Genomic DNA, 27086 nt, shown 5'->3' with positions numbered 1-27086 from the left:
TCAACTTATATTGTATTTCTTTCCACTAAAACTTTTTATGCTTTTAATTTATTTATATCTAACTGTGCAACTTCCCATGTTTCTCCAATTTTAATTTGCAGTTCATAACCAATAAATTTTAGTCAGGGTTCATAACTGCCTCTGGAAATGTTTTTCAGTCTAAAATCTATCTGAAACCTTTTAGTCTCCAGGTCTCTTCCATATAGACAACCTTCTTTCTCGATTCTTAAACAAAGTGCTATCAATGATTAAATTATGCTCTGCACAAAATTCTGCCTGGAAGCTTCCCTTTCCTTCCTATTAAAGAATTTCAATCTCCCTAACACAGTTCAATTTCCATCTTCCTTAATTACCTGGTTAATGTCTCATCATAAATCTTTTTAACCTCTTCATCATCTGCAGATCTAGAAAACTGCTGCTGAGTAAGTGTTCCAAGGAGACCAAACAGTGGAGACTGTCAGTCTCCTATTAACCCTGCAGGACACTAGCTGTGTATCCAGTCTGTCTGCATAGTGATGAACTTCTGTGTGCAAGTGCGAGAAAGTCTGCTAAATGCTTGCACACCATGTATCTGAGATGCAACATGAGAACCAGCCCAGTATTCAACTAGTGGGTTGTGGGGAAACTGTTTAAAAACCACATCCAGGCTGGCCAGCACACCGACCCTTTGTCGTGGAGTAGCCAGGCCAGATTGATCCAGGGCCGACATACTTCCCTGTTCCAGAAGCGGTCACGTTAACACGCATGGCTACACGGGCAGGTAGCTAGCAGACGTTAGTATTGTGGTGGGTGTTGGCTTCATTTCTATCTTGGATACTACAATGCATTCACTACGTTGATCATATAAACTTAACCTCATTTCTCTTTTCTTATTCATTAGTAGATCTACTCCTGCACAACTCCTACTTGATTTTGTATTTGTAGCCCTGTACTCACATGCCAGAAGTCCTGTTCTTCCTGTGATTGCAGTTCACTAATTTCCACTATATCTTACTGCAACCTATCAATCTCAATTTTTAAACTCTCTAACCAACCTGCCTCGGGAGCTAACATTTCATGATCCTGCCAACAGAATACCAGTTTTGTTTTTCATGATGACAGCCTCTTGAGTAGTCCTCAACTGGAGGTCCTAATGGGAGATTATATTACCACCTGAATATTTTACCTAAGAGGATATCATCATCAAGTCATGTAGGACATCTGCATGTGTTCAGGAAAAATAGTGGCTATATTTCCCGTTTGCTTTCAGACTTTTGCAGTACCAGCACAGCAAAGACATGTTGGCTAATGTTAAAAGGTCTGCTCAGTCAATCATTGCAACTATGGGAAATGCTGCTGCCCCTCTTCAGATGGTATTATAATAAATATGTTTGAAAATTTGGAGCTCTGTATACTGCATAATTATTAATGACTTTGTGAGTGGCAGCAATTTACAAGCACAGGCTTACATTACTTCACTCATTTCTTTATGCCAGAAAAAAGTTGTGCCTGGCTCTGAAAATCAAAAAATTTGTAACAAATAAAGTTTTTCTGCTCAGCTATTGTATGAATAAATGTATTTGAATCTACAATTTCACCAAAAAGGAACCAAAGGAGAAAACTAATTGAACATACATACACACTGAATAAGCAATATTGTACACCACAAACTTTATTCATGTGTTCCAGTCATGGGTCATGGGTGTTTCCCACCAGTTTTTCTTACCTGAAAGTACACAAGGAACATATCAAGTTTCTTCTTGCTCATACCACTAACAAAGTACTGGCCACAAGTTTCAAGGAGCACACAGACAAGTCTTATTCGAAAAAGACTATCTGGTGGATCAAGCACAGAAGGAACGGTCCAGTCCCAAGTAACACCAAAGGTAATCAGAGTATAGAGAACCTAGAAAAAAATATTCAGTTCTGTACTTCAATGAACAAATTTCAAAATAAATTCCTTATCAGGATTTACAATTCCACAAACTGATTCTGTCACCAAAATCAACATATAGAATTTTTGAAAGAATAATGTATTTAACAGACACTTTCCCTCTACGTGCAAAACTACATAAAAGTTTTATTCAAAAATGGAACTTACAATGTCTCACACACAGTCCACTAATTTTGCTCATTCAAACCCACATGAACATTCTCATTCTGGCATATTTCATTTAAAATATGATTACTGTCATAAGATAAAAAACCTTTTACACACAAATAACACAGTTATTACTCAAACTTTTTGAGAAAATGGTTCACAGCCTCTACACAATATTTGATGGTAGCAAACTCTGTTTGCAACTCTCTTTCTTTATTAACTGTTATTGTGATTTCAAGATTTATGCATGCTCGAGTACAATCCATTTTTGCCACTAAGCGGTATAAATTCATGTAAGAAATGATGAGAAACACGGTATAACAAATTCATGTAACAAATCCAAGTACAGTGATGACTGTAACCATCAACATAATGATGTAACTAGTTAAGTCATGGTTAGACTTTTTAAAATAAGTGTTTCTTGCTTCTTCACGATTCAGACAATAAGCCAAGATTCTTATCCTCTGCAATGCACAATATCCTAACATTGTGGGTGGCTAACTATGGTCAACAAAGCACCGACAGAAGTTACCATAATAAATTGTACTGTATAGTCCCTGGATAGTTTACCAAGTCTGAATCCAGATATTGCTAGCTGAACTCCTTGACTTGCTGGTTATCTGACATCACTCATTAGGCAGCACACACACAGCTTGTGGAATGTTATACACCCAACCTTTACTCCCCCAACACCACAATCACAGGACAATGCACAAAGTATTGCACCACAAGTGAGGCATTGCATCCTGGAGAATTTAACACCTACCACATCAAATAATGAGAAATTGTGGAGATACAGAGAGACAGGGAAAAACATTCCACGAAACTCCAATATAAATATCAGGATATGAAGGAAATAAACTGTAAAGAGCTAAGACTTAAATCACATAATACTTCTACCATGTACTGGGGCAGCAAACTTTTTAAATATTTCAACTTATAAGTACAAGCAATGTTTTGAGGAACAATGAACTGTATATAGGTGCACCACCAGATCATGTGTACGGCCAACTAGAGAAAGCACTGTATGCCTCCCTCAACATTATGAGTTCAGAATGTAAATCTATTGATAAAAATATGCTTCTTCCATTTTGATCACCATCTCTCCCTGTACAAAAATCACATCATGTAATATACATGGTGTCTCACAGTTCCTATTACAGCTATCTAGGGGTTCTAAAGGGGACGTATACCTGAGCCACTGAAACAAGTCACTTGATGGCTTGTGTATAGTAGGCTATACTGCAAGTTCAAGATTGCTATAACTGCCACTGCACAGCCCCAACACTGATATCTCCCAAGTATGATTTTTAAATAGAGCTTGGAATGTGCATGTATACAAGTTGTTCCATAACAATGTATACATAAGCATAATCAGGAACATGTTTCTGACAATGGAGAAAATAACTACAGAGGAAAAGCATCTGACAATACATGAAACCATGAAATAAATAAATAACAACCCAAGTTAATAAAAAAGCCTACGAGAAGTTGTTCGGAATTGCTAGCATAATAGCTGCATATAAAACATTGTATACTAATTTAAACCAAAGAATAACAAAGAAAATGCTATCAACAATTTTAGAATGAAACGGGTGCATGTTGCAGAGTGAAAGAATTAATCCTGGATACATTTATAATCACAAATTTATGATGCCAATGGTGTACCCACTTCTCCATCATAACTATCATTCAAACCGGTGCAAAAACTGTTACCAGCATCATCATTATCCTCAAGAGAAATCGTGAACTGCTTGTTCTCATTTATAATACTGTCTAAAGTATTTGCTTCTCCAATAAGCTTACCAACATGGTCTACTTTCTTCCTCCCTGAGGTGGTGTCAACAATAGCAAGAACTTCACATAATAGCCTTTAATCTCTTCTGTTACAGTAAAAGACTTATTACTTCTAATGTAGATCTTAACTTCATTCCAAACAAATACAATTAGGTTGAAGTGGCAGCAATAAGGCCTAATTACTATCTGACCCTGTTCCCTTGCAACTTCATCTACAACACATGTAGGTGTTACAGGGTTATTTTTGCTCCACAAGTGAATACAAGAGCAGCTTTGTCATACTCATGTCCACAGCAATGCCTGCTGCCAGTGACCACTGCACCATAGTTTCAGTGCAGCCACAAGTTGTTGTTGTTTTGTGTAATGGGCCATTCCCTGTGAAGTGCTATAATTTTGGAAAAAGTTCCCACATGATCATCACAGATTTTCGTGAAATTCAGTGGGAATTTTCACACATTCCCAGTTAACATTGATAAAGCTTCAAAATCACTAATTCAATGCTTCAGATGTCAGTTGTTTGACCCCACAGTGCAGCTATCAACAATGCACCTGAGAGTTTTTGACAAGTTTGAGACATAAAATCTCTAGCAATATTTTCTTAAAAGAAACAAAACTAGGCCATCTTGTACAACTTTTTGTCCTATCATAAGCAAAATAATAAAAAAGATTTAATGGGCAATTTTCATATGGATAATTTGAAGCAAAGTCAGCTGAGAAAAAGTGATGCTTGAATACATGTAGTTTAGCTTTTCATGTTTCAGATGTAATTACAGGATATACCTGAAGCTCTGTATGTAATAACTTATCAATAGAAGGTCTTAGAATATAAAATGTCATTCTCCTACCACTTTCCAATAGTTCTTTAAAAAAAGAGTTTTCTGTAAACACTTTTAAACCTCTTCAGCCTTTGACCATGTTCCAAACCAATTAAAAACTAGATCTGGTTTTACGATGTGAGCATGTAAGACCCTAAAAATGACAACAAGGTAGAGGTGCATTGAAAATAGGTCCATATTGTGTTGGTACTTAATTAGTACTCTCTGTGGAAGCCAATATCAAAAGTCCTGATGACTAGGAAATGAACTTCAGTTCAGAAGAACTGCAAGTATGTAGCCTATTTCAGTTTTGTAGACGTCTCTAGAGAATTCAGCTCTACAAAATCATTTCATAAAAAATGAAATGGAGTAAGGAATCTAATAAAAAGAATACCTTTCAATTTTTTGTGCCTCTAATAATTTAAGGCAGTCACATCTGAATAGCGTTTTTTGAGTTTTTTTGAGTTCTGTTGCCAAGCAATCCTATTGGCAACATTATACGGCTGACTGGAAAGTGTTCCTTGTGAAATTCTACAGCAAATTAATGAAGCCTGTAAAAAATTCAAGTAGCTTGAAGTAGATAAGCTTAAGATCCTAAAAGAGACCTCTTCATACTTTGACCTCTGAATATAAATGTATCATCAGGCTTGGGATCCTGTGTAAAGAAACCATAATCAGGCTTGGGAGTATTGGGGTAAAGAAAACCAACCGCGGCTGATACCATAAACCAGAATTAAACTAGTGCATCAACAGCATCACACAATGAAAAGGCAAAATAATTATTCTCTATAGCATGAGTCCATTCCAAAGGATGTCAGGCAGACTGCTATGACCCTCACCAAAATTTACACAATGTTACAATGGTGTAAAACACGGTGGCTATTTATATGATGTGTGCTGCAGTTGTTACGCAACAATTTAACTACCATGACTTCAACTGCCTTGGCATTGCACAGTTACATTGTGAAATTTATAACCAGTTTGATTTTGTACTTCTAAAAGAAAAATACACTGAAATATGTCATGATGAGTCGTGGCAAAAGACAACCCTCTTTTGAAGTTTCTCAAGTTATTTGGACTTTATCGTACTTCCTATTCATCAAGACATTTGTTATTGCCTTCCCCACAGATTACTAAACAATCACAGTAAAATATGGCAAATTTAATTTGAGTAACACTGCAATATGGACTCATTTCCAATAGGTCGTTTTTAGCCATTTTTGGTATTTTTAGAAAGATCATCAATCGAAAAGGAGTAGGAGGATGAAATTTTATATTCTAACACCTTGTACTTACTACATAGAAAGCTTCCAGTTTATCCCGCAATTAAATCTGGGATATAAAAATCTAAACTTCACTCCCTCCCCCCCAATGTCTTATTTCGGCCAACTTTGTGTCACATTACCCATATAATTTTTTTTTCACTAAGAGAGCACACAATGTTGAACAAAATGGCCCAGTTTTGTTTCTTTCAAGAACATATTGCAGGAGATCCTATGTCTCAAAGTTGCCGAAAACTCACGGGTGCACTACTGATAGCTGCGTTATGGTGTCAAACAAATGACTATATCTCCAGAAGAATTGAATTAGTGATTGTGAAACTTTACCATTGTTTACTGGGAACACATGCAAATGTTCATACAAAATCAGTTACGGTTATGTGAGTACCTCTAGACTCCTTGGCATGGAATGAGCCTAATACCACTGAAAGATAAGCTGCATTATCAATTACAAACTCTACTGTAACACTAAACTGGAGCAATAAATTTTAAACCACTGCAGAAATCAGGAGTGGTACATATCCTCATGCTAATCACAGGTTTCTCTTGATCAGAATACTAAAGTCCTTCGTGCACCAAACATTTTGAAGAACCTGTACGGACCTCAATTAATCAAGCTCCTCTTTCCATTGGCTGATGACCACTGCTATTTGGAGTGTCATTCGTCTAGCATGGATCAATTGCTTCTCCAGCATCAAAGCGAGGAAAGTCATGGGATAGTGATATGCACATATGCAGATGTCGGTAGTATCACGTACACAAGGTATGAAAGGACAGTGTGTTGTCACTGGTACTCAGGTGATTCATGTGAAAAGGTTTCTGGCATGATTATGGCTGCACAATGTGAATTAACAGGCTTTGAATGTGGAATGGTAGATGCATGGGAAATTCCATTTCGGAAATAATCATGGAATTCAATATTCAGAGATTTATAGTGTCAAGAGTGTGCTGAGAATACCAAATTTCAGGTGTTACCTCCCACCATGGACAATGCAGTGGTCGACTGCCTTCACTTAATGACCAGGAGCAGCGGTATTTGTGTAGAGTTGTCAGTGCCAACAAAGAAGTGATGCTGTGCAGAAATCAATGTAAGGAGTATGACAAACACACCCGTTAGGACAGTGTGGCGAAATCTAATGTTAATGGGCTATGGCAGCAGATGACCAATGCGAGTGCCTTTGCTCAGAACACGGTATCACCTGCAGTGCCTCTCCTGGGCTTGTGACCATATTGGGTGAACTGTAGATGATTGGAAAACCATGGTCTCATCAGATGAGTTCTGACTTCAGTTGGCAAGAGCTGATGGTAGGGTTCAAGTGTGGTGCAGACAACACAAACCTATGGACCCAAGTTGCCAAGAAAGCACTATGCAAGCTGGTGGTGCCATATAATGGTTTGGGCTGTGTTTATATGGAATGGGAAGGTCCTCTGGTCCAGCTGGACTGATCATTGAATGGAAATAGTTATGTTCAGCAACTTGGAGACTATTTGCACTCATGGACTTCATGCTCCCAAACAATTATGTCACCGGGCCACAAATGTTCGTGACTGGTTTATAGAACATTTTGGACAATTCGAGCAAATGATTTGGCCACCTAGATCAACAGATCTGAATCCCATTAAACATTTATAGGACATAACTGAGAGGACAATTTGTGCACAAAAACCTGCACTGTCAACACTTTTGCAATTATGAATGGCTATAGAGGCAGCATGGCTCAATAATCCTGCAGGGGTCTTCCAACGACTTGTTGAGTCTATGCCTTGTTCAGTCTACGCCACATCGAGCTGCTGCACTACACTGGGCAAAAGGTGGACCAACATGATATTAGGAGGTATCCCATGACTTTTGTCACCTCAGTGTGTAAGTGAATGGAGATCCCTTTCTATAATATTATGAAGGAAGATACTATGAGCTACAACAACATGAGCTTTTTTTGAGTAATAGTTTTTGTCCATCAAATTTTTTAAAGGGAAAGCATATACTTTACAACACCATTTAGATACAGACCCCCCCCCCCCCCCTCCTCCTCTTAAACTTCACATTCTTTTAAAGAAACTACCAACTTTGCAACTGTGGGGTATCCTTTCCTACTATAATATCCATAAATGTGGCAACAAACTGCATCGGTTTAGAATGAATTGAGATCTGGAACTGGACATGGCTCTTCCCCCTCCCCCCTTTCCAGGGGTACTTAAAAATACACTGTTTTCTCCACAGGGCCTTTGTTCCACACGGTTTGCTACAGTATCATGTAATTCTTGAAGTAGCACCTCTTTCCTCGTTACACTTACTTCAGTAAGTCCTACAATTTTCGAGGTATGCTCTAAAATTTTACGAGCAGTAACTGAGAGATGGATATGAAACAGAAACAATTCTTTTCTTGATCATAAAATTCACATGTCCTTCAAAGTAATTCTAAAGCCTGACTATTTAATGGCACACCACAAACTGATGCATTGGCACTCAGTGAATGACGTCTTTTTGGTGACTTTTTCAATAAGCAAAACCTGTAATCAAAGCAGTAAAAGAGCACAGCTACATAAAAGAAGATGGTTGCACAACGATAATCAATGTTTATGTACTGAAAGCCAGTAATGTGCTTGCACTGACACAGGAACCAGCTTATGTTGCTGTGCTGTAAGTGGTTCAGAAAATGCAGTGCCTCATGTTCTTCATTTGTTTATGAATCGTACTGTCAACTTTAAGGTGTTTGTAGAGTGACCTCAAAGTGACATGTCTGACTGGTCCAAGTATAGTAGATACGGTTTTGATAAGAAACCCATGTCTGGAGGTATGCTGTTTGGATATAAAATAAGTTTCAAGATTCAATCGCTTTCAAATATCCCACTTCATGGAGTGCACACATCAATGACAATGAGCTCTGATCTGCGTGATCTACAGGAGCTGCTCAATGGGACAACACTGCTGTTCACTTCACAATATGTACTATGATGCATGTTCTCATATAAAACATCCAGGACCCCTGTTGTGCATATGGGGAGCACTATAGTCAATCCTCCTTGTTGCAAACGTACCAGTTTCTCACAGCAGTCATCGTAATTGCACAAAAATGAATGAGCTGAGTTTCAGCATACTGCTGGCATACACCAACAAGTTACAAAGTGTAATTCTGAACCTATGAGCATGAACAACACATATTCTTCCATTAAAAATAAAGGCACTAGGCCAGAAAAATATAAAATATAAAGAAACATACCACACTTATTAAGAATCGTACCCAAGTACACAGTTTTAGGCATCCTCATTACAAATTCTAGCACGTCAATATCAAGAACATGAAATACGAAAGTGTGCAAAGTCGGTCAAATGTGTTTGTAACCATGAATATATGTCCATCTATGCAACTAATTGAAGGCAGTTTGTTTATTGCCACACACATTTCACTTCTTTTATTAGCGAAGCATCTTTAGTGGCCTGTAATACATGTTTGTTTTTCCAGTTAGAATCAAATTTTGTAGCACAAAATTTGTGATGTGAAATTATCGTTTGATGTTACTTATGATTTCCAGTGCTGTTAGCCCATGTACGCGGTCTTGGAGATGTGTTCATTAGTCCAACTGGAACATGGAGACCAACACACACATCTCCAGGACCACATACATGGGCTAACAGTGCTGGAAATAGTAAGTAACACTGAACGATAATTTCACATCATGAAATTCATGTTACAAAAGTTGATTCTAACCTGAAAAACAGGAGAAGAACATGTCAAAATATAACAAAGTATCATATTGTACCAACCACATAATACATTTATAATATGTATAAAAACAAACATGTATTACAGGCCACTAAAGACGCTTCGCAAACAAAAGAAAAGAATCGTGCATGACCATAAACGAACTGCCTCCAATTAGCTGCATAGATGGAACATACTTTCACGAACTCTGAAGCAACTATGCAATAACGTAATACAAAAACAGTGTTTGTCACCATCTGAGGTCATTAGAATACTAACTGCAAAGTGTGCTTGTAAGAGCCAATAAAAAATTTGTGCTAGAATTGGTAGGTGATGTGCAAGTATGCACAGTCACAATTCAACCAACACAATAGAATTATTTAATAATACGATACTAAGCACAAATTATGAAATAAGTATGACAATGGAAAAGGAAAGTGCAACTCACAATACAAATGCTATTTAAGTAGTAGCTATTTAACCGTATACAGTAGTTATCACATGTCAACTACACTCCTGGAAATTGAAATAAGAACACCGTGAATTCATTGTCCCAAGAAGGGGAAACTTTATTGACACATTCCTGGGGTCAGATACATCACATGATCACACTGACAGAATCACAGGCACATAGACACAGGCAACAGAGCATGCACAATGTCGGCACTAGTACAGTGTGTATCCACCTTTCGCAGCAATGCAGACTGCTATTCTCCCATGGAGACGATCGTAGAGATGCTGGATGTAGTCCTGTGGAACGGCTTGCTATGCCATTTCCACCTGGCGCCTCAGTTGGACCAGCGTTCGTGCTGGACGTGCAGACCGCGTGAGACGACGCTTCATCCAGTCCCAAACATGCTCAATGGGGGACACATCCGGAGATCTTGCTGGCCAGGGTAGTTGACTTACACCTTCTAGAGCACGTTGGGTGGCACGGGATACATGCGGACGTGCATTGTCCTGTTGGAACAGCAAGTTCCCTTGCCGGTCTAGGAATGGTAGAACGATGGGTTCGATGACGGTTTGGATGTACCGTGCACTATTCAGTGTCCCTTCGACGATCACCAGTGGTGTACGGCCAGTGTAGGAGATCGCTCCCCACACCATGATGCCGGGTGTTGGCCCTGTGTGCCTCGGTCGTATGCAGTCCTGATTGTGGCGCTCACCTGCACGGCGCCAAACACGCATACGACCATCATTGGCACCAAGGCAGAAGCGACTCTCATCGCTGAAGACGACACGTCTCCATTCGTCCCTCCATTCACGCCTGTCGCGACACCACTGGAGGCGGGCTGCACGATGTTGGGGCGTGAGCGGAAGACGGCCTAACGGTGAGCGGGACCGTAGCCCAGCTTCATGGAGATGGTTGCGAATGGTCCTCGGCGATACCCCAGGAGCAACAGTGTCCCTAATTTGCTGGGAAGTGGCGGTGCGGTCCCCTACGGCACTGCGTAGGATCCTACGGTCTTGGCGTGCATCCGTGCGTCGCTGCGGTCTGGTCCCAGGTCGACGGGCGCGTGCACCTTCCGCCGACCACTGGCGACAACATCGATGTACTGTGGAGACCTCACGCCCCACGTGTTGAGCAATTCGGCGGTACGTCCACCCGGCCTCCCGCATGCCCACTATACGCCCTCGCTCAAAGTCCGTCAACTGCACATACGGTTCACGTCCACGCTGTCGCGGCATGCTACCAGTGTTAAAGACTGCGATGGAGCTCCGTATGCCACGGCAAACTGGCTGACACTGACGGCGGCAGTGCACAAATGCTGCACAGCTAGCGCCATTCGACGGCCAACACTGCGGTTCCTGGTGTGTCCGCTGTGCCGTGCGTGTGATCATTGCTTGTACAGCCCTCTCGCAATGTCCGGAGCAAGTATGGTGGGTCTGACACACCGGTGTCAATGTGTTCTTTTTTCCATTTCCAGGAGTGTATTTAAACAAAGGTAGAATCAAGGAATATAATATGCATGTTTTAAAACAAATGAGTACAGATTCAAAATATTATAAACAACTAATTAAAATGACAATTAGAGGCTTGTGGTCTGCCAATGTTACTTGAGGCACCACCTCCCAGTACACGTATGTAGTGGGGCCATGAGGAAGACAGCAGTGCAAGTTGCAGTCTTCCATACAGAACACATTCAAACCAGTCCACCACACCAAAGCCTCCAAAAGCGAAACTTGCAACATGTTTATTACATAAGGCCATCAAAAATACTGAAAAAGGTTTTGATTCAGTTTGTGCTGTTCATTTAGTATTAATACAGGAGGTTTTTTCATACCCGTTTAAATTTCTATTTCCTTAACAAATCAAGCGTCCTTCCTTTGAGTGCATTGTGCAGCACCTCCACACTATGTCCAACAGCCTGCATTGTACGTACCTCAGTAGCAATGTGCACACCAAAAGCAGTTCTACTCTGGGAGTATATGTGCTCCTTAACACAAGCTTCAAACAGGTGAAGCAAAGTACCAGAACAATTCTTTCTATTTCTAGAGTAAAATTAATTTTGGGGGCATATTGCTTAAGAGGGTAGCATACTATTTATTTCACATTTGTTACCTTTAAACATAATTGAAACATCACTCACAGTATTGTTTCATTAATTCCTTTCACCTGGTTATCACTATAAAAATTAATAAGTGCGCATTTGGGATTTATAGGAAACTGACAAGCACAGACGTTACAAGTGATGCACATTTTTAAAATTCACAATGGTATAAGAAAGCCTTTTTCAATTTATGATCCACCATCTCCTGTGGTTGCCATTGCAGCAAGATGAAATTTGTAAAGGTATAGGATGCTAAAAACTGATAAAAAACGGTGTCGATTGCATTTTCGATTTTTTATTTATTAGCAACCGGTTTCAGCCCATTCCTCAGACCATTTTCAGGCTTATCATCGCCACCACAGCTGTTGGTGGCAGCAGATAGAGCGAGATCCGTAGCAGTACTGTTTTCATTGCACTGCTCCACAAAATAAGATATATGCAATAAATTTATAATGACGGTTCTAACGGTCAAGTGCCAAAATGACTGAACCGTGCTTTTGAAAAACTAACATCAGCGTCGGTTTTCAAACAACTAACATGTGAAAAGCACACTTTCAGCACCTAATCAGTCCAAAATGTGATGGGTTTCATAATTCAAGAGTGTACAAGATCAAATGCAATAACTGTGACCAGCCAGATACGCTGTTCATTTGAAACTCATTTTAAAGAGCACACGAACCTCCCCAACAGAATTATAATGTGAAATGAATGAAAACTTTTCAATAGTTTTAATGAACTTATTACAAGGTCCGTTTTTTTTTTTTTAAACCTCCAATCACTTAGTATAGAAGCTACGTGAGTGGCAGAAAGTGGACGTGTGCTGTAGGCTACTGCACAGCTCTTGTACTATGCACCCCACCATTGCCGACCTCAAGGCATTAGACTGCGTTGCACTACAGCCACGTAAACATGGCTGCCATCTTTGTTGCTCCTGCCAAGTGTGAATTACAAAGTGTAGTTCGGTTTCTGCAAGCAGAAGGGAATAGTGCAGCAGTAATACATCAGAGAATGAGCTGAGTGTATGGTGATAACTTTATGACTGATGGTGTTGTGCGTGAATGGTGCTGAAAGTTTAAAGACGGTTGAAATGACGTGCATGATGAAGGGGGGTCAGGGACGTAAGTCCATCGTTAAAGCTGACCTTGTTGAACAAGTTGACAGAATGGTTAGAGAAAATCGTAGGTTCACCATAACTGCTTTGTCTATGGAAATTCAGGAAGTTTCAAGATCTGTCGTACACTCTGTTGTTAGTGCACACTTAGGCTACAAAAAGCTTTGTGGTTGTTGGGTTCCAAAAATGTTGACAGACACCCACAAAAGTCACCGAATGGCGTCAGCTTTGAATTTCCTTGACCATTATCACGATGAAGGAGAGAACGTTTTGAAATCAATTGTTACTAGAGATGAAACTTGGATCCAATACGACACACCAGAAACAAAATGAAAATCACAACAATGGATGCATCGAAATTCACCAAACAAACCAAAAAAATTCAAACAAACATTCAACAATAGGAGGTTATGGCTACTGTGTTTTGGGACCAAAATGGTGTGTTGCATGTAGAATTTATGCAGCCCAGAACCATCATCAATGCAATGCAGCTGCTTATTGTGCAACTTTACGATGTTTGCGGAGAGCCACTCAAAACAAATGAAGAGGAATGCTGACTTCAGGAATAGTGTTGATCCATGACATTGGTCGTCCAGACACTACTAGCACAACCCAACGGCTCCTTGAACAATTTCAATGGGACATTTTTGATCATCTACCATACAGTCCTACATCTATATCTACATCCATACTCCACAAGCCACCTGACGGTGTGTGGCGGAGAGTACCTTGAGTACCTCTATCAGTTCTCCCTTCTATTCCAGTCTCGTATTGTTCGTGGAAAGAAGGATTGTCAATATGCCTCTGTGTGGGCTCTAATCTCTCTGATTTTATTCTCATGGTCTCTTCGCGAGATATACGTAGGAGGGAGCAATATACTGCTTGACTCCTCGGTGAAGGTATGTACTCGAAACTTCAACAAAAGCCCGTACCGAGCTACTGACCATCTCTCCTGCAGAGTCTTCCACTGGAGTTTACCTATCATCTCCGTAACGCTTTCGCGATTACTAAATGATCCTGTAACAAAGCGCGCTGCTCTCCGTTGGATCTTCTCTATCTCTTCTATCAACCCTATTTGGTACGGATCCCACACTGCTGAGCAGTATTCAAGCAGTGGGTGAAAAAGCGTACTGCATCCTACTTCCTTTGTTTTCGGACTGCATTTCCTTAGGATTCTTCCAATGAATTTCAGTCTGTTATCTGCTTTACCGACGATCAACTTTATATGATCATTCCATTTTAAATCACTCCTAATGTGTACTCCCCGATAATTTATGGAATTAACTGCTTCCAGTTGCTGACCTGTCACCCAGTGACTTTCACCTTTGCTCTGAACTGAAGATGTGGCTAGGAGGGCAGCACTTTCAAACCAAAGCAGATCTTCAAACCAACGTCAATGCTCATTTGAAATCATTGACGGCAACATTTTTGAAGAGGGTATTGCAAAGCTTGGCCACAAGTACGATAAATGTCTCAATCTTTTCAGTGATTATGTTGAAAAGTAAGCATAAATGTACAAAACTTCTGGTAGTAAAATAATTGGTTTCTATGAACTTGTCTTTTATTTATAGCCTATCGGAGGTTGAAAGAAAAACGGCCCACGAAAATAAGCATAGTGCAAGTTTGGTTTTTGGGGGCTTTGTTGTGGTGGGTCAGTTTAAATGTGTTCTAAATGGAAGATCATGACTTGCACTAATACTATCCTCGTGGTAAACTGCATGTACCCACATCGGCATCGGCCCCACTGCATACACATACTTGTAGGTGGTGCCTCAATCACACTGGCAGACCATTGTCCTTTAATTGTCATTTTAATTTCTAGTTTATAATGATTTATTCTGTACTCATTTGTTTTTAATAAATGAGTATTACATTTCTTGATTCTGCCTCTGTTTAAATAGTTCTCTTCGGATAGCTACTATATGCTCTTATGTAGCCCTAACATAGCTAGTATGTAATTGGTATTTGTACTGTGAGTTATATTTTCCTTTTTCATTTTCGTAATTATTTCACAATTTGTATTTATTAAAAAATGAATAATAAAAAATTCCGCTATGCTGGTCCCGAGCCTGGTTCCTCATTGTGCAACTGATGAGGAAGGAGGCTGGGGAGGAGTAAAAACCTCATAAAAAAGCCGAGGCTCACCAGGCCCAGGTAATAGAATCCTGTGAGGCCTCCATGGTATGGTTACTGTGAAGACTTCACTGGTAGTGAATGTGGAAAGAATGGATCTCTGAGCAGCAGAACTAGCGGAAGAAGCAATAGACAAAAAAAATCCACTATGCGTCTGACCCGAGACAAGCAGCATAGTGGCCAGTGCCTGTTCATCAGAGGTGCACTACAAAGAATCATGTGTGAGAATAATGAAGAAATGAAGGATGAATTGTTTGTTTGTAAGCAGATGGCAAAACCTTTACATGTTTTGTTTTTGAACTCGTGCAAAACCAGTCATTGCCTCGACATCTTTGGGTGAAGCATTTTACGCTCTTCAGGAATGGCAATATTATTTAGCTTTAGTTCACCATTTTGGTGGTAAATCAAAATTAACTTTGAATGATACACATTTCTTTCTAGGGTTTGAAGGTGATGCTTAAAGCCGTAGCTCATAAGTATCTAGGGCTGTATTCCATTTTTTATATCAATTTTGTACTGAGAACAGACATACAAGAAAAATTAATTTTTTTATGATGGATGTTGGTTGAAAATAAAAATTAAACCATACTGAATATGCTTAGTAAACTTGCTTACCAGTATGGTGTAACTTTTGAAATAATTTATCCTGTACGAGAACATGGCTACTTTCCTGACAATGCTTTTGGCAGGACAGAAAAAATGCTCAAAAAATAGAAACAGTCATTATGCCAGAAGATTATAATTTGATTTCCCAAAAGGTAGGTCAGGTTTATGTGCTGGGTACTGATTGGGGATTTTTTGACTGGAAACATATTGCAAATTCCCATTTTAAGTCACAGATGGGCTTCAAAATCACTGGTATGAAGGTACTCATTATTGATTGAAATAAAGTTTAATGTAGGCAGGAGTATACCAGTCTTGTGGTCATAGTCTACTGAAAAGAGGGAAAAAGTGGTCTTCCATGAATGTGCCAGACTTGTCATGGGGAAAAAAACTGAAACTAGCAAAAATAAGTGATGAGCAAAAACTCCTTTCCCAACTAGATGTAGAAGCAGATCACGTCACTATATCTTTCTATAAACAGACGTTCAGATTTGAAGGTGCTAATGAAAGCATGAAATCACATTAATATTCCTACAAGTCATCAATCTTGTATTGAAATACAGTACTATGTAGATTAAATGTGCATAAATCAGTACAGAAGTATTAAAAAGTTGTATTCCTGCAGTGCTTATTTGTGAATAGTCTGTTGCATGTCCCAAATGGGACATTTTGGCGCATTTCAAATTAAGAGTTCTCTATTTCAATTATGTCCACTTAATACAATAAACAGTGCCTATAATAATTAATTAATTACTCTATTTTGCACCACATTATAATTAGGAAATATATTAAAGAATATTTTTTAGTGTGAAAGGGTCTTAACAAGACATGAACCAAGTTCCTCCACTTCCAAAAATCAATGATTTTAGAAACACTTCCACCAGACATAGGTAGATCATAAAGTCGGGTGATTAATTTCACACATACTTATTATACGTTAAGAACACAATAAAACCTGTTTACTGGAGTTCCTTGTTTTACTGATATGTCACTATGGAAATACACTCTTATACTTGTTATTATAGTTTGTGTTTTTTAACATCATGCTGAGAGGGGGAGTGGGTGTAGGTAGATTTTTTTTTAGTGATTTTTTTTTAGTGGGGGAGGGAGCATACATGGAGGTTATGGTAGGGTAGAGACCGGCTGGAGGCAAGAACAGATGGTGTAAGGAGGAATGGAAATAAGGAATGAAGAGGGGTTAGGGTGGGTAGAGGGGTGTAGGAAGTTACAGGATACCGACCACCTTAAAATAACCTTTTCGTTTTATGCATACCTGGAATATGTTGCTGCTTTCAACCATTCGATAGTTGTACAGTTCACCAAGGTATTTTATCATTGCTACACGTCGTTGATTGTATTTTGGAAGATTCACTTCCATACCAAGTCTAATGTCTTCGAGCACTCCATCAACAACATAGGTGCCAACAAATTCCTTTAAGACAGAGAGAGACAAGATATATTAACAAATTCGTTGGTTATTGAAAAATCAGCTGAGGTGTGTAGAACGAGTAGCTTACCTGATGAGCAACTAAACCTGCTAACAGATTTGCCAAACAGCGGATATTGAAATATTTAACCTTGAAAGCGTAAGTGAGACATTTAATAGCATACGATGCAACATCGGCTTGATTCCAATCCAGTTTCCTCATTAATCTCAGAATTTTGTCGATGTTTGTTTTTGTTAAATCCTGATAGAGGATCTTTCTTATGAATTCATGTTCTGGTGGTCTTTCCTTTTTGGATGACAGTGACGAGTCTGGTGGATTCACAAAGTAATATGCATTTTCAATCATTGTAACATATCTAGAGTCCAGAGCCATTACAGCCTTCTTACGCATCATTTGTTCCTAAAATAAAAATTGAGAAGTATAACTGTTAGAGGTTTCCTGCACCAATTAAAGAATAATTCTATGGAATTAATGGGTTACCTATGGTACTGTAATGGTTAATAACAACAAATCAAAACCAAAAACAAATACAAAGAAACTTATTACCACAGGCATTGTCATAAGTAGCATTAAACCTTTAAGTAACACTGGTAAATATATATGCCACTAGCAAACAACTGGAATTACCATGTAAATTTTTCTCCTCCCAATTCATTAGTATGAATATTTACCACCCTATACCTTGTGGAAGACTTAGGAACACAAAAAATTAAGCATAGACTTAGAAAAACATAATAAAGTGAGCAGGTTTATTCACTGCTACTTCCAACGAGTATATACCGACATGCATTTCATCTATATGCTGAACACCCTATGTCATTTAAAAGGAGTTACATGACCATGTGTGATTCACCATTCCTTGTGGGCACGTCTGACAGTCTACAATTGATACATTGACAAATCGGGCAACTTCAGTGACAGTGTGGTCATAGGCATGTTTAAATGTGATAGCTCCTCTCAGCCTTTTGTCACATTGCTCCACCTTACTATGCAGACTGTCATGACTTACGTCAGTGGCAGAAGGTAATGTGACAGCCAGGTACCAGATCTACAATCTCTACGGAGCTCAAAAATGACCAGTGTGCTAATTTAAGGAGTGACTAATATCTTGTCTGGTAAGCTTAGCAGAACAATCTTAAAATTTAAATGAAGTGACCCCTTTCCTTCCTGTTCAATAAGTGCTATTAATAGCACCATAACCAAGCAAAACAACAGAAAGGAAAAACAAGAAGGCTTAAGTATCACAGAATGACACGGACATAGGAATGACATTCCTCTTATAGACAGGAATGGTCAGAATATAGAGAGCTGATGCACTGACAGTGTCATTTCTTTGATTATAAATTCTGTTCAGAGTCAGAAGTAAAGTTTCAGTGAAACTAGAAATGTACTAAAATGTCTCATTAACACACCACTCTTGCACATAATATGAGAAGAAGCAGTATATGCAGTAGCAACTGAGCACTCTGTGTTAAAACAGTTAAGCAAAGATGTCTGAATGGCTCTATTTGCGATAGTGTTGTCGAGATATCAAATAACTCCACTTGCAGCTTAATTAAGCACGACACTTTCTTACCTACAGTATTTCCATGTGACATAATGGACATATGACCACCATCTACCACTAACATTGTCAAATCCAAAATTAATGTGCCAAGCCTGTGAAGATACAGGTAAAGGACAGGGAGAAAAAAAGGAAGAAAGAGGTCAAATAAGGGTGTGAAAAGTGAATACTTGTGTTTCCTTCAGAGTCCTCCAAGACCCTTACAAGATGAGAAATGTTGCTAACATATGTCCACAAAGACGCACATGTAAAAAAAAAAACAGAGATACCAACAGATGAGTAAAGTCTAACATTGACAGTTAAGATAAATATTTTGCTGACTTCACTCTGTGTCCTTACTTAGCAAACATTCGAAAACAAAGAATGACACCACAAGAAATGACTAACTTCAATTCTAAAACATAATTTCATTATCAAATTTAGTATTTCCACTATTAGGGATGCTGCTGTATGGTATTACTCATATGGTTCTGTACAATTCAGATTTAAGAGTTTGACAACACTCAAAAAAGGAGTATTTCCTCTCTGCTTGTGCATAGCATGTAAAAAGCTGTTACTTTTAACTGTTAATTTGTTGATTTCTACTGGCACAGACTTCAGAAAATGGAAAACTCAGATAGAAATCTCTAGAGTCGAATCCTGGCCATTACTGCATGTACACTAATACATAAAATAAGTTCTCGTAGGCACAAGTAGATTCATTTCATTTAGTCAGGGAACTGACAAAACTGTTGTTAGCAGTTTCTTTTGTACAGGGCAGTGAACAAGAAAATACATGTAAGTCTGACAAGAAATAAGAAAACAGCTCTTTACCGAGGAACAATCAAGAGAGACGAAGAAGGAGTGAGATTTATTTTATTTTATTTATTTTTTGGGTGGGGGTGGGGATATTGAAGAAATATTTCTGAAATAAGGATATTGGCAATTTTCAGACATACAAATTTAAAAATACAACATAAAAGGCCTTGTACAGTAAGTGATAAATAGAACACTGCAAGAATTTGGAGAGAATGTGAGAAAGACTTACATAGGAAATCACAAGTTATTCTGCAGCATTTTCAAAGGCACAAGGAAAGGAGAAGGAATGCCCTCCTACAATTCATAAACAACAAAAAAGGAAACATCTTAACAGACACAAAAATAAGCAATACATTTCCATGAACTGCTGAATTTGTGAAACAAGCACTGGAAAGAGTACCGGAGAGGAAGGTCTTGGTAAGAAGTGAAGCTGAAGAAGATATGGAGTTAAGTTGCAGACAGGCACAATTAAAAGACAACTACACACAACCTTTCAGCCATAGCCTTTGTCAAACAACAAAGAAGATCATTCACCAAACAAGTACACCTCATGCACAAATAACCACCAACTCCAGCAGCTCTGACCAGAATGGGCATTCTGGTACAAGCTGCCAAAGTTGGCAGTCATGTGTGCGTGAGGTGTGCTTGCTTGTATGTATGAAGGGTATGTGTTTCTCTTTGTTGTTCTGATGAAGGCTGTGGCTGAAAGCTTATGCATAATTGTCTTTTAATTGTGCCTATCTGCAATTTAACATGTCATCTTTACTGTGAGTAACAATTTATCTTTTCCTACATTGTTGATATTCCAACCTGGAATTTCCATTGTTTGAAGATGTGAATTAAGTGAAAAGTAGGTAGCTGTTAAAGGATACAATCGAGAGGTTGCAAGGAATGATGTGTAGGAATGTTGGTCCCTAACTAAATAAATTATGTAATCCACATAAAATTAGCTAAAATTGAGCAAGTGGGAACAGGCATGTTCAGCACTGGCACAATAAATATTATCCATGAGAGGTTTAAGACAAAAAGAAACTGTTTTCATGAATTAACTAACCACTACAATCTCAAGAATTAATAGTTCTCAATTGCACTTGAAAGCATGAGGCACAGTATTCATTTCCCTTGCTAATCTGATGATTACTAAAGAAAAGAATGGCAGTATGAGGCACAGTAAGAATAGCATTCTTAGTAGCTATTTGCCCAGAAAAACACTCTGCACACAGTCCAACACGAGAGTGGAGCCATAGAAAAAAAGTCACTAATTCAGTGGCTTGAGCTAACAACAAGTGATTTAACAGCACCAAGTGCACCGAAAATAATCAATTCTCTCATGGGAGCTTGAAATACAGAATTTACAAACAATATTGGAGACAGTGTGTATGCATAGTAACCAGTCATCCAGTGTTCAGCAGCACCAACACACATTTGGAGCCACAAGGTTCAGAACTAATTAATGTCTGTCTTGGGGAAATGGCCACAGGGCAGGGTTCAGTTGAATGATACACTATATTCACACAGGGATATTGGCCATGGCTGGTAGGAGCTTGAATCTTGACTAGTACCCACACGGGTACACACACTTGCCAGTGGAACAGATTATCTTGCTGTGTGATGTGTTGCTTCACGCACCGTGCTGTGTTGCAGGTGTCGAGATGGAATGGCACAGGTTATTCTCAACACTTCTGCCACAAGCAACTAAGAATGGACCCCGTACCATGTACTGAACTATTTGAGATAAAAAGTCCACACCACATGGCGTATCTGTCACAGTGCAAGCACAGGACCAAAGACTGGTGCTGTTGCCTCAACAAGATGTGAACTGAGAAAGTTAAGCTGACAGAAGCAAGGTGCGTAGCTAATGTCTTCATCGTGTTAGCCAGCCTCCATAGTTGATGGTGTCCAGTTGCACAGCAGAACTGAGAGCTTCGGGCAGAAGCAGAGGCACATGAAGAAAAAACTTCATCGTATGAGCAGATGGCTGCAGCAAGCTACATGCAAACAGGATGGGGTCGGACTGCTAAAACCGATTGCAGCGAAGGGCCACCACAATGGCATCACAGCAAAAGTAATTAAAATCTTATATGAGGAAGTAGAAGTTCTGTCATTTAAAATTACAACAATCGGTAGACAAAGAAAATCCCGCACAACTGGAAAGATGGTAATAATTTCCACATTTATGAAATGAGAAATCGTGAACATATCAGTCATAGAGATATTTCTTTGCTGTTGATGATGGAACCTTTCCTTGGAGATTTTAGAAGATAGACTAAGAAAAGAGCTGGGAGGCAAATTAGGAGACGGGCACTGTGGCTTTGGCTAAATAAAGGCACTGGAGATCTCATGCTCACAGTCAGGATGGCTACCTGAAAACTGTTGAAGAAGAACAAAATCTGTCACGCTGCTGTTTAGGATCTGGAGCAAGAATGTGACAGGGTACCACAAACTTAACTCTTAATTTCCTACAGGAAAGTGGAGTATGTGAAGATATATTCGGAGCCTGAGCATACACTGTAGGAGCCACGAGAAAATGGGAAACCAGGTATCTGCTGAAATTATTGTAAGGCAATGAATTCAATTAAGCTGTTGCCTCATTACCCTGCTTTCTGCAGTATACACTGACTGTATTATGAAGTTAACCTGACCATTTTGGCATTTGTAGGAGATCTAATGATAGTAGCTTCTATTGGAAAAAACCTACAGCATATAAATTTCTGTGTGTAGGAGCTGAGGAAAGGAGGAACAGAGATAAATGCTGGAAAGTTGATACCGCAATTACTAGGAAATGTGATGCAGGATATTAATTCCCACTCATGGAATTCTGTCAGAGCAGGCAGCCAAATTTATGTACTCAAGTTAAATCAATAGTGTGAACAGAAAAAGGGAAGAATACATTAGGGAAGCATAAGGACAGCAGACCACTTGTTTAATGGAATCAAAATGAACTCTCTCCACAAGGGAGGAGACATGTAACTGCAAACAGACTTATCTCTATCTCGACACGGAACTATAGCTCCAACTCTTGTAAACAAAATGCTAAATACGGGCAAACAAGATAAGTAGAAAATGCAACCACAACAGACAGGAACCAAAAATCAACCATTTGGGTGAAAAGATTAAGCACAAAGCTGCTGGAGGAGATTGATTAACAGTAGAAACTGATGTAATCTGGACGTAACCAGCTGGTATCAAAAAATCACTTATGAAGGTTAATGAAGAAGGTAAAGATGGAAAGTAAGAAAGGACAAGGACAGCTGGTGAGAGATGGGCAGAGGTGGAGATCCCTTGCATATGTAGACCGAGGTACATTGGATTTTATTTCAATAACAAATAAAGACTACTTTTTATGGAATCACACAAATATATTAATACTTACCAAATAAACTTTCATTCTTTGATGACAATCATGATGCCGGATAAGAAACCTTCCACACGATTCTAGCAGATTGCAGCACATTTCAATATGATGATGTGTAAAATCCTGTACTAGCACTTTCAGGCAATATAAGCTTTCAATTTTGGAGTACATGCGGAATTTCACTAATTCCCCAATAAATCTAACAACTTTAACTTTTGATTCAATGTTCATTTGATCCTAAAATAAACACAAACAGCAAAAATTACATTATGGGAGTTTTAAGGGCACAGTACATGTACATTAGTTATTAATATACAAACACACAAATACTCTTATACACGAGTATAGTACAATTAACCTAAAAGTACTTCTGCACACACTTCTGATGTCTGGAAAACAGGGTACTGTGGATAGAGCTTCAAATGAAGTGAACTATGTAGTAAAACATTAACCACATCAAAAATACTTTAATACAGGAGTTCTTCACAGTAGTGTCTCACAACCATTACAGTTCTTGCCACACAAAGTTAGGCATGAGGAAAAAATTCCCTCTGCAAATGATAGCAAAATTACAGATAAAACACCAGAACTTCCAGTAGAGAAAGCAAATGAAAACCTCTGGGATGTTTACAGCAGATCAAGAAGTAATAAATTAACACTGAACATAAATAAAACAAACTTCTTGAGTTTCAGTTTGAAGAGGGAAAATAACACTGTCACATTAAATGCAAATGATAATTTCACAGATTGTGCAACAAACATACATATTTTAAGGATGAATACTGACTGACAGCTGAAGTGGAACGAACACATGAAAATAATAGCAAAGACACTTACCATCAGCACATTACGCCATTCGAGTAATGTCATCAGTGTCCAACAATAACTACCTCACATTTACATACTATTCCAAGACACATTCATTTCTTAGCAATGGTGTCATACATTGGGAATCAAATGCACAGAACATGGACTCAATATTAACACTACACAAAAGGGCCATATGAAAAATAAATAAAAAGAATAATCAAGCCCACTATAATTTTTTTGTAAAGAGTTAGGGATTCCAACAGTGCCATGTAAGTACATCTATCAATAAATTATAACAAGGAAAACAATCAATTTTTGACAATTTAATGTAAGTGGATAGATAAAAAACCTATTCACCAAATTGTGGGAGAAAACACACAAAAAGAAAGTTGTATTTAGTCAAACTTTCTGAGCCAGTGGCTCCTCCTTCAGACAGAAGGATTCAAGGTGAAGCAAGAAGGGTGAAGGAAACAGACTGGAGAGGTCTAAGAAAAGGGGTAAATTTTGGAAAAGTCACCCAGAACTCTAGGTCAGAGGAGACTTACTGGACAGGACGAGAAGGAAAGACTGACTGTTGGAGACTGCACCAGGCGAGATTTGAAAACCTGTGCAATTAAGGGTGGAAAGACAGGGTAATAGGCAAGATAGAGATTACTGCTAAAACAGCATGTAAGAGCTAATAAGAGTGAAAAGCTAAGTGCACTGTTGTAACAGAGGTGGTGGGGGGAGGGGGGATAGACAGGCAAGAAAATGAAAGATATAGAAAACTAAAACAGAGTGACTAAAGGAGTTGTTACTGTGAAGAAATGCTGAGACGGAAGAAATTAATATAAATTAAAGGCAGGTGCGTGGTGAGAACCAAGGGCATTTTGTAGATCTTGTTTCCACCTGCAGAGTTCTGATAAACCAGTGTCTGAGAATACGGTCACAGGGGTATGATCCATAGGGTAGTTCCTGCTTCTTGATGCACTCCTACTCTACTCCAGGCTCTTTCACAGTTTCAAATACAGCAATCTCTTGCTCTTATACAGTTAATCTGTGGCCTATATGCCTCACCAGCCAATTTCCTCTCTCCTTCTATAAAATCATGCAGTTATCTCCCCCTCATGTTTCCTTGGATGGTATCATCTGCCAAGCCAACTCCAAGCTCCAACAACATGCCAGGCTTCACCTCAAAAACCTATCCCACTTTCTCCTGAGCTACCTGAACAGTGGTATTTTCCTTACTGTCCTCTGCAGCTCCCTAAACAGCCACACCATCGACCACCACTCCTCTCCTATAAACCGAGCCTGGCTAATCTCCTTAACACCCCACCTTCACCACTGCCTCCCAGACCAAGAATAACTCATAATCACAAGAACCAGTCACAACAGTATAGTGTCTAAAGCACTCTCCACTCCTGAATTATCTGTATTACACAAGGGTCTCACTTTCAGCCCTAAACCAGCATTTGATCACACTGCTTTGTTGAAGGACCTACTTTCCTTCACACAAAATATCAACTGGAAATATCATTTTGCAACCCAATCCCAAAACCTTTCCAACAGCAAACCTGACATTGGACTTTGCTTTGAACAGTTCTGACCACGATCCCAACTTGATCCACCACCACTACTTCAAAATCATCCCTTACAAGCCTTTCAAGAATTCCTCAAATCCAGCACTGCTTCACAACCCTTCCTCAGGTCCCTACACCTAGACCATAATGTGCAGAATACCAGGCTCCACGTTCCCTAAAAGCTGATGACTCCATCATTATCCTTCCACATACAAAGGTTCTACCACTATGGTACTTGACTGAAAGGAGTATATTAGCGATGATCTAAGCCAGCTGTCTGACACCTCTACATACAGCATCTGCCAACAAGATCTCATTCCCATGATTCAAATTGACCTGAAGTCCATCCATAAAACCTCAAGCTCCTCAAAAGGACTAATACATCAAGCCACAAGACTTCTTACCCCACCCAAACCATGCACCCTACCTCTTACCTTCTTCCTAAGATCCACATACCCAATCATACTGGCTGTCCTATACCTACTGGTTTAAAAGCACACCCGAACGTATATTTACCTTAGTTGATTAGCACCAGCAATCTATAGTACAAAGACTTCCCTCCTATATCAAATATACCAGCTATTTCCTACATAGTCTGAAATCCATGCCCTTCCCACACCCACCACACACCTTGTCTGTCAACACTGAAGCCATCTCCCTCTACACCACCATCCCCCACAAGCATGGTCTGTCTGCTGCTGAACATTTCCTCAGGCAGTGCTCCCCTGATTCCAAGCCTATAACATCCTTTCTACTCACCTTAATCAGCTGTATACTTACCAACAAGTACTTCACCTTTGAGGGGCAGACATACAAAAAGATTGGGGGTACGGCCATGGGAACCAGGATGGCTCCTTCCTATGGCAACCTTTTCATGGGTCACTTGGAGGGGGCACTCCTGGGGTCCACGGGTCTGCAGCCCCTGGTTTGGTTTAGATACATTGATGACATCTTTACCATATGGACTCACAGTGAGGCTGACCTGTAAAAATTCCTGGAATCTCTGAAGAAGTTCTCCCAATTAAATTTCACACGATATCCCATGCCATTTTCCGTGATGTTGACCTCATCCTCACCGCAGGCCAGCTACACACTTTTGTCCAAATTGACAAACAACAGTACTTACATCTTGACTGTTGCCATCCTTCCAGGTCAAACGTTCCATCCCATAAAGCCTTGGCATTCAAGGCAAACATGTTTGTTTGGATGCAGACATTTTACAGCAATACACCACCATTCTCACCTCAGCCTTCTCTGGACGTAGAGCACACCACATGTCACTCTGTATTATCCTGGTCAGGAATGTAGTACTCAGCTACTTCCACAAGGCCATGACTTCCTAAAATCATGCCCTGAAATGAGATCCATCCTGTCCGAGACTTTGCCCACCACACCTCGAATAGCTTTTCGTCACCCTCCCAATCTTTGCAATATTCTTTTCAGACCCCGTGCTCCTTCTGCACCCATCTCCCTACCC

The 27086-nt window shown here is 39.4% G+C and overlaps 1 protein-coding gene across 4 annotated transcripts in view; it reads right to left on the bottom strand.

Annotated features, from left to right (window-relative positions):
- The window catches only part of LOC126471067 (regulator of nonsense transcripts 2-like), a 235293-nt gene that overhangs the window by 57046 nt on the left and 151161 nt on the right, over nt 1-27086 (bottom strand). For all 4 annotated transcript variants that reach the window (XM_050099136.1, XM_050099135.1, XM_050099138.1 and 1 more), the window contains 4 exons: nt 23259-23477; nt 17593-17922; nt 17349-17507; nt 1706-1885 (listed from right to left, as the gene is read on the bottom strand). In XM_050099136.1, coding sequence (XP_049955093.1) covers nt 1706-1885; nt 17349-17507; nt 17593-17922; nt 23259-23477 — 888 coding nt within the window. The remainder of the gene's footprint in view (nt 1-1705; nt 1886-17348; nt 17508-17592; nt 17923-23258; nt 23478-27086) is intronic.

Source organism: Schistocerca serialis, chromosome 3, assembly GCF_023864345.2.
Source record: "Schistocerca serialis cubense isolate TAMUIC-IGC-003099 chromosome 3, iqSchSeri2.2, whole genome shotgun sequence".
Lineage (NCBI taxonomy): Eukaryota > Metazoa > Arthropoda > Insecta > Orthoptera > Acrididae > Schistocerca > Schistocerca serialis.
This window is presented reverse-complemented; position numbering and strand designations above follow the sequence as displayed.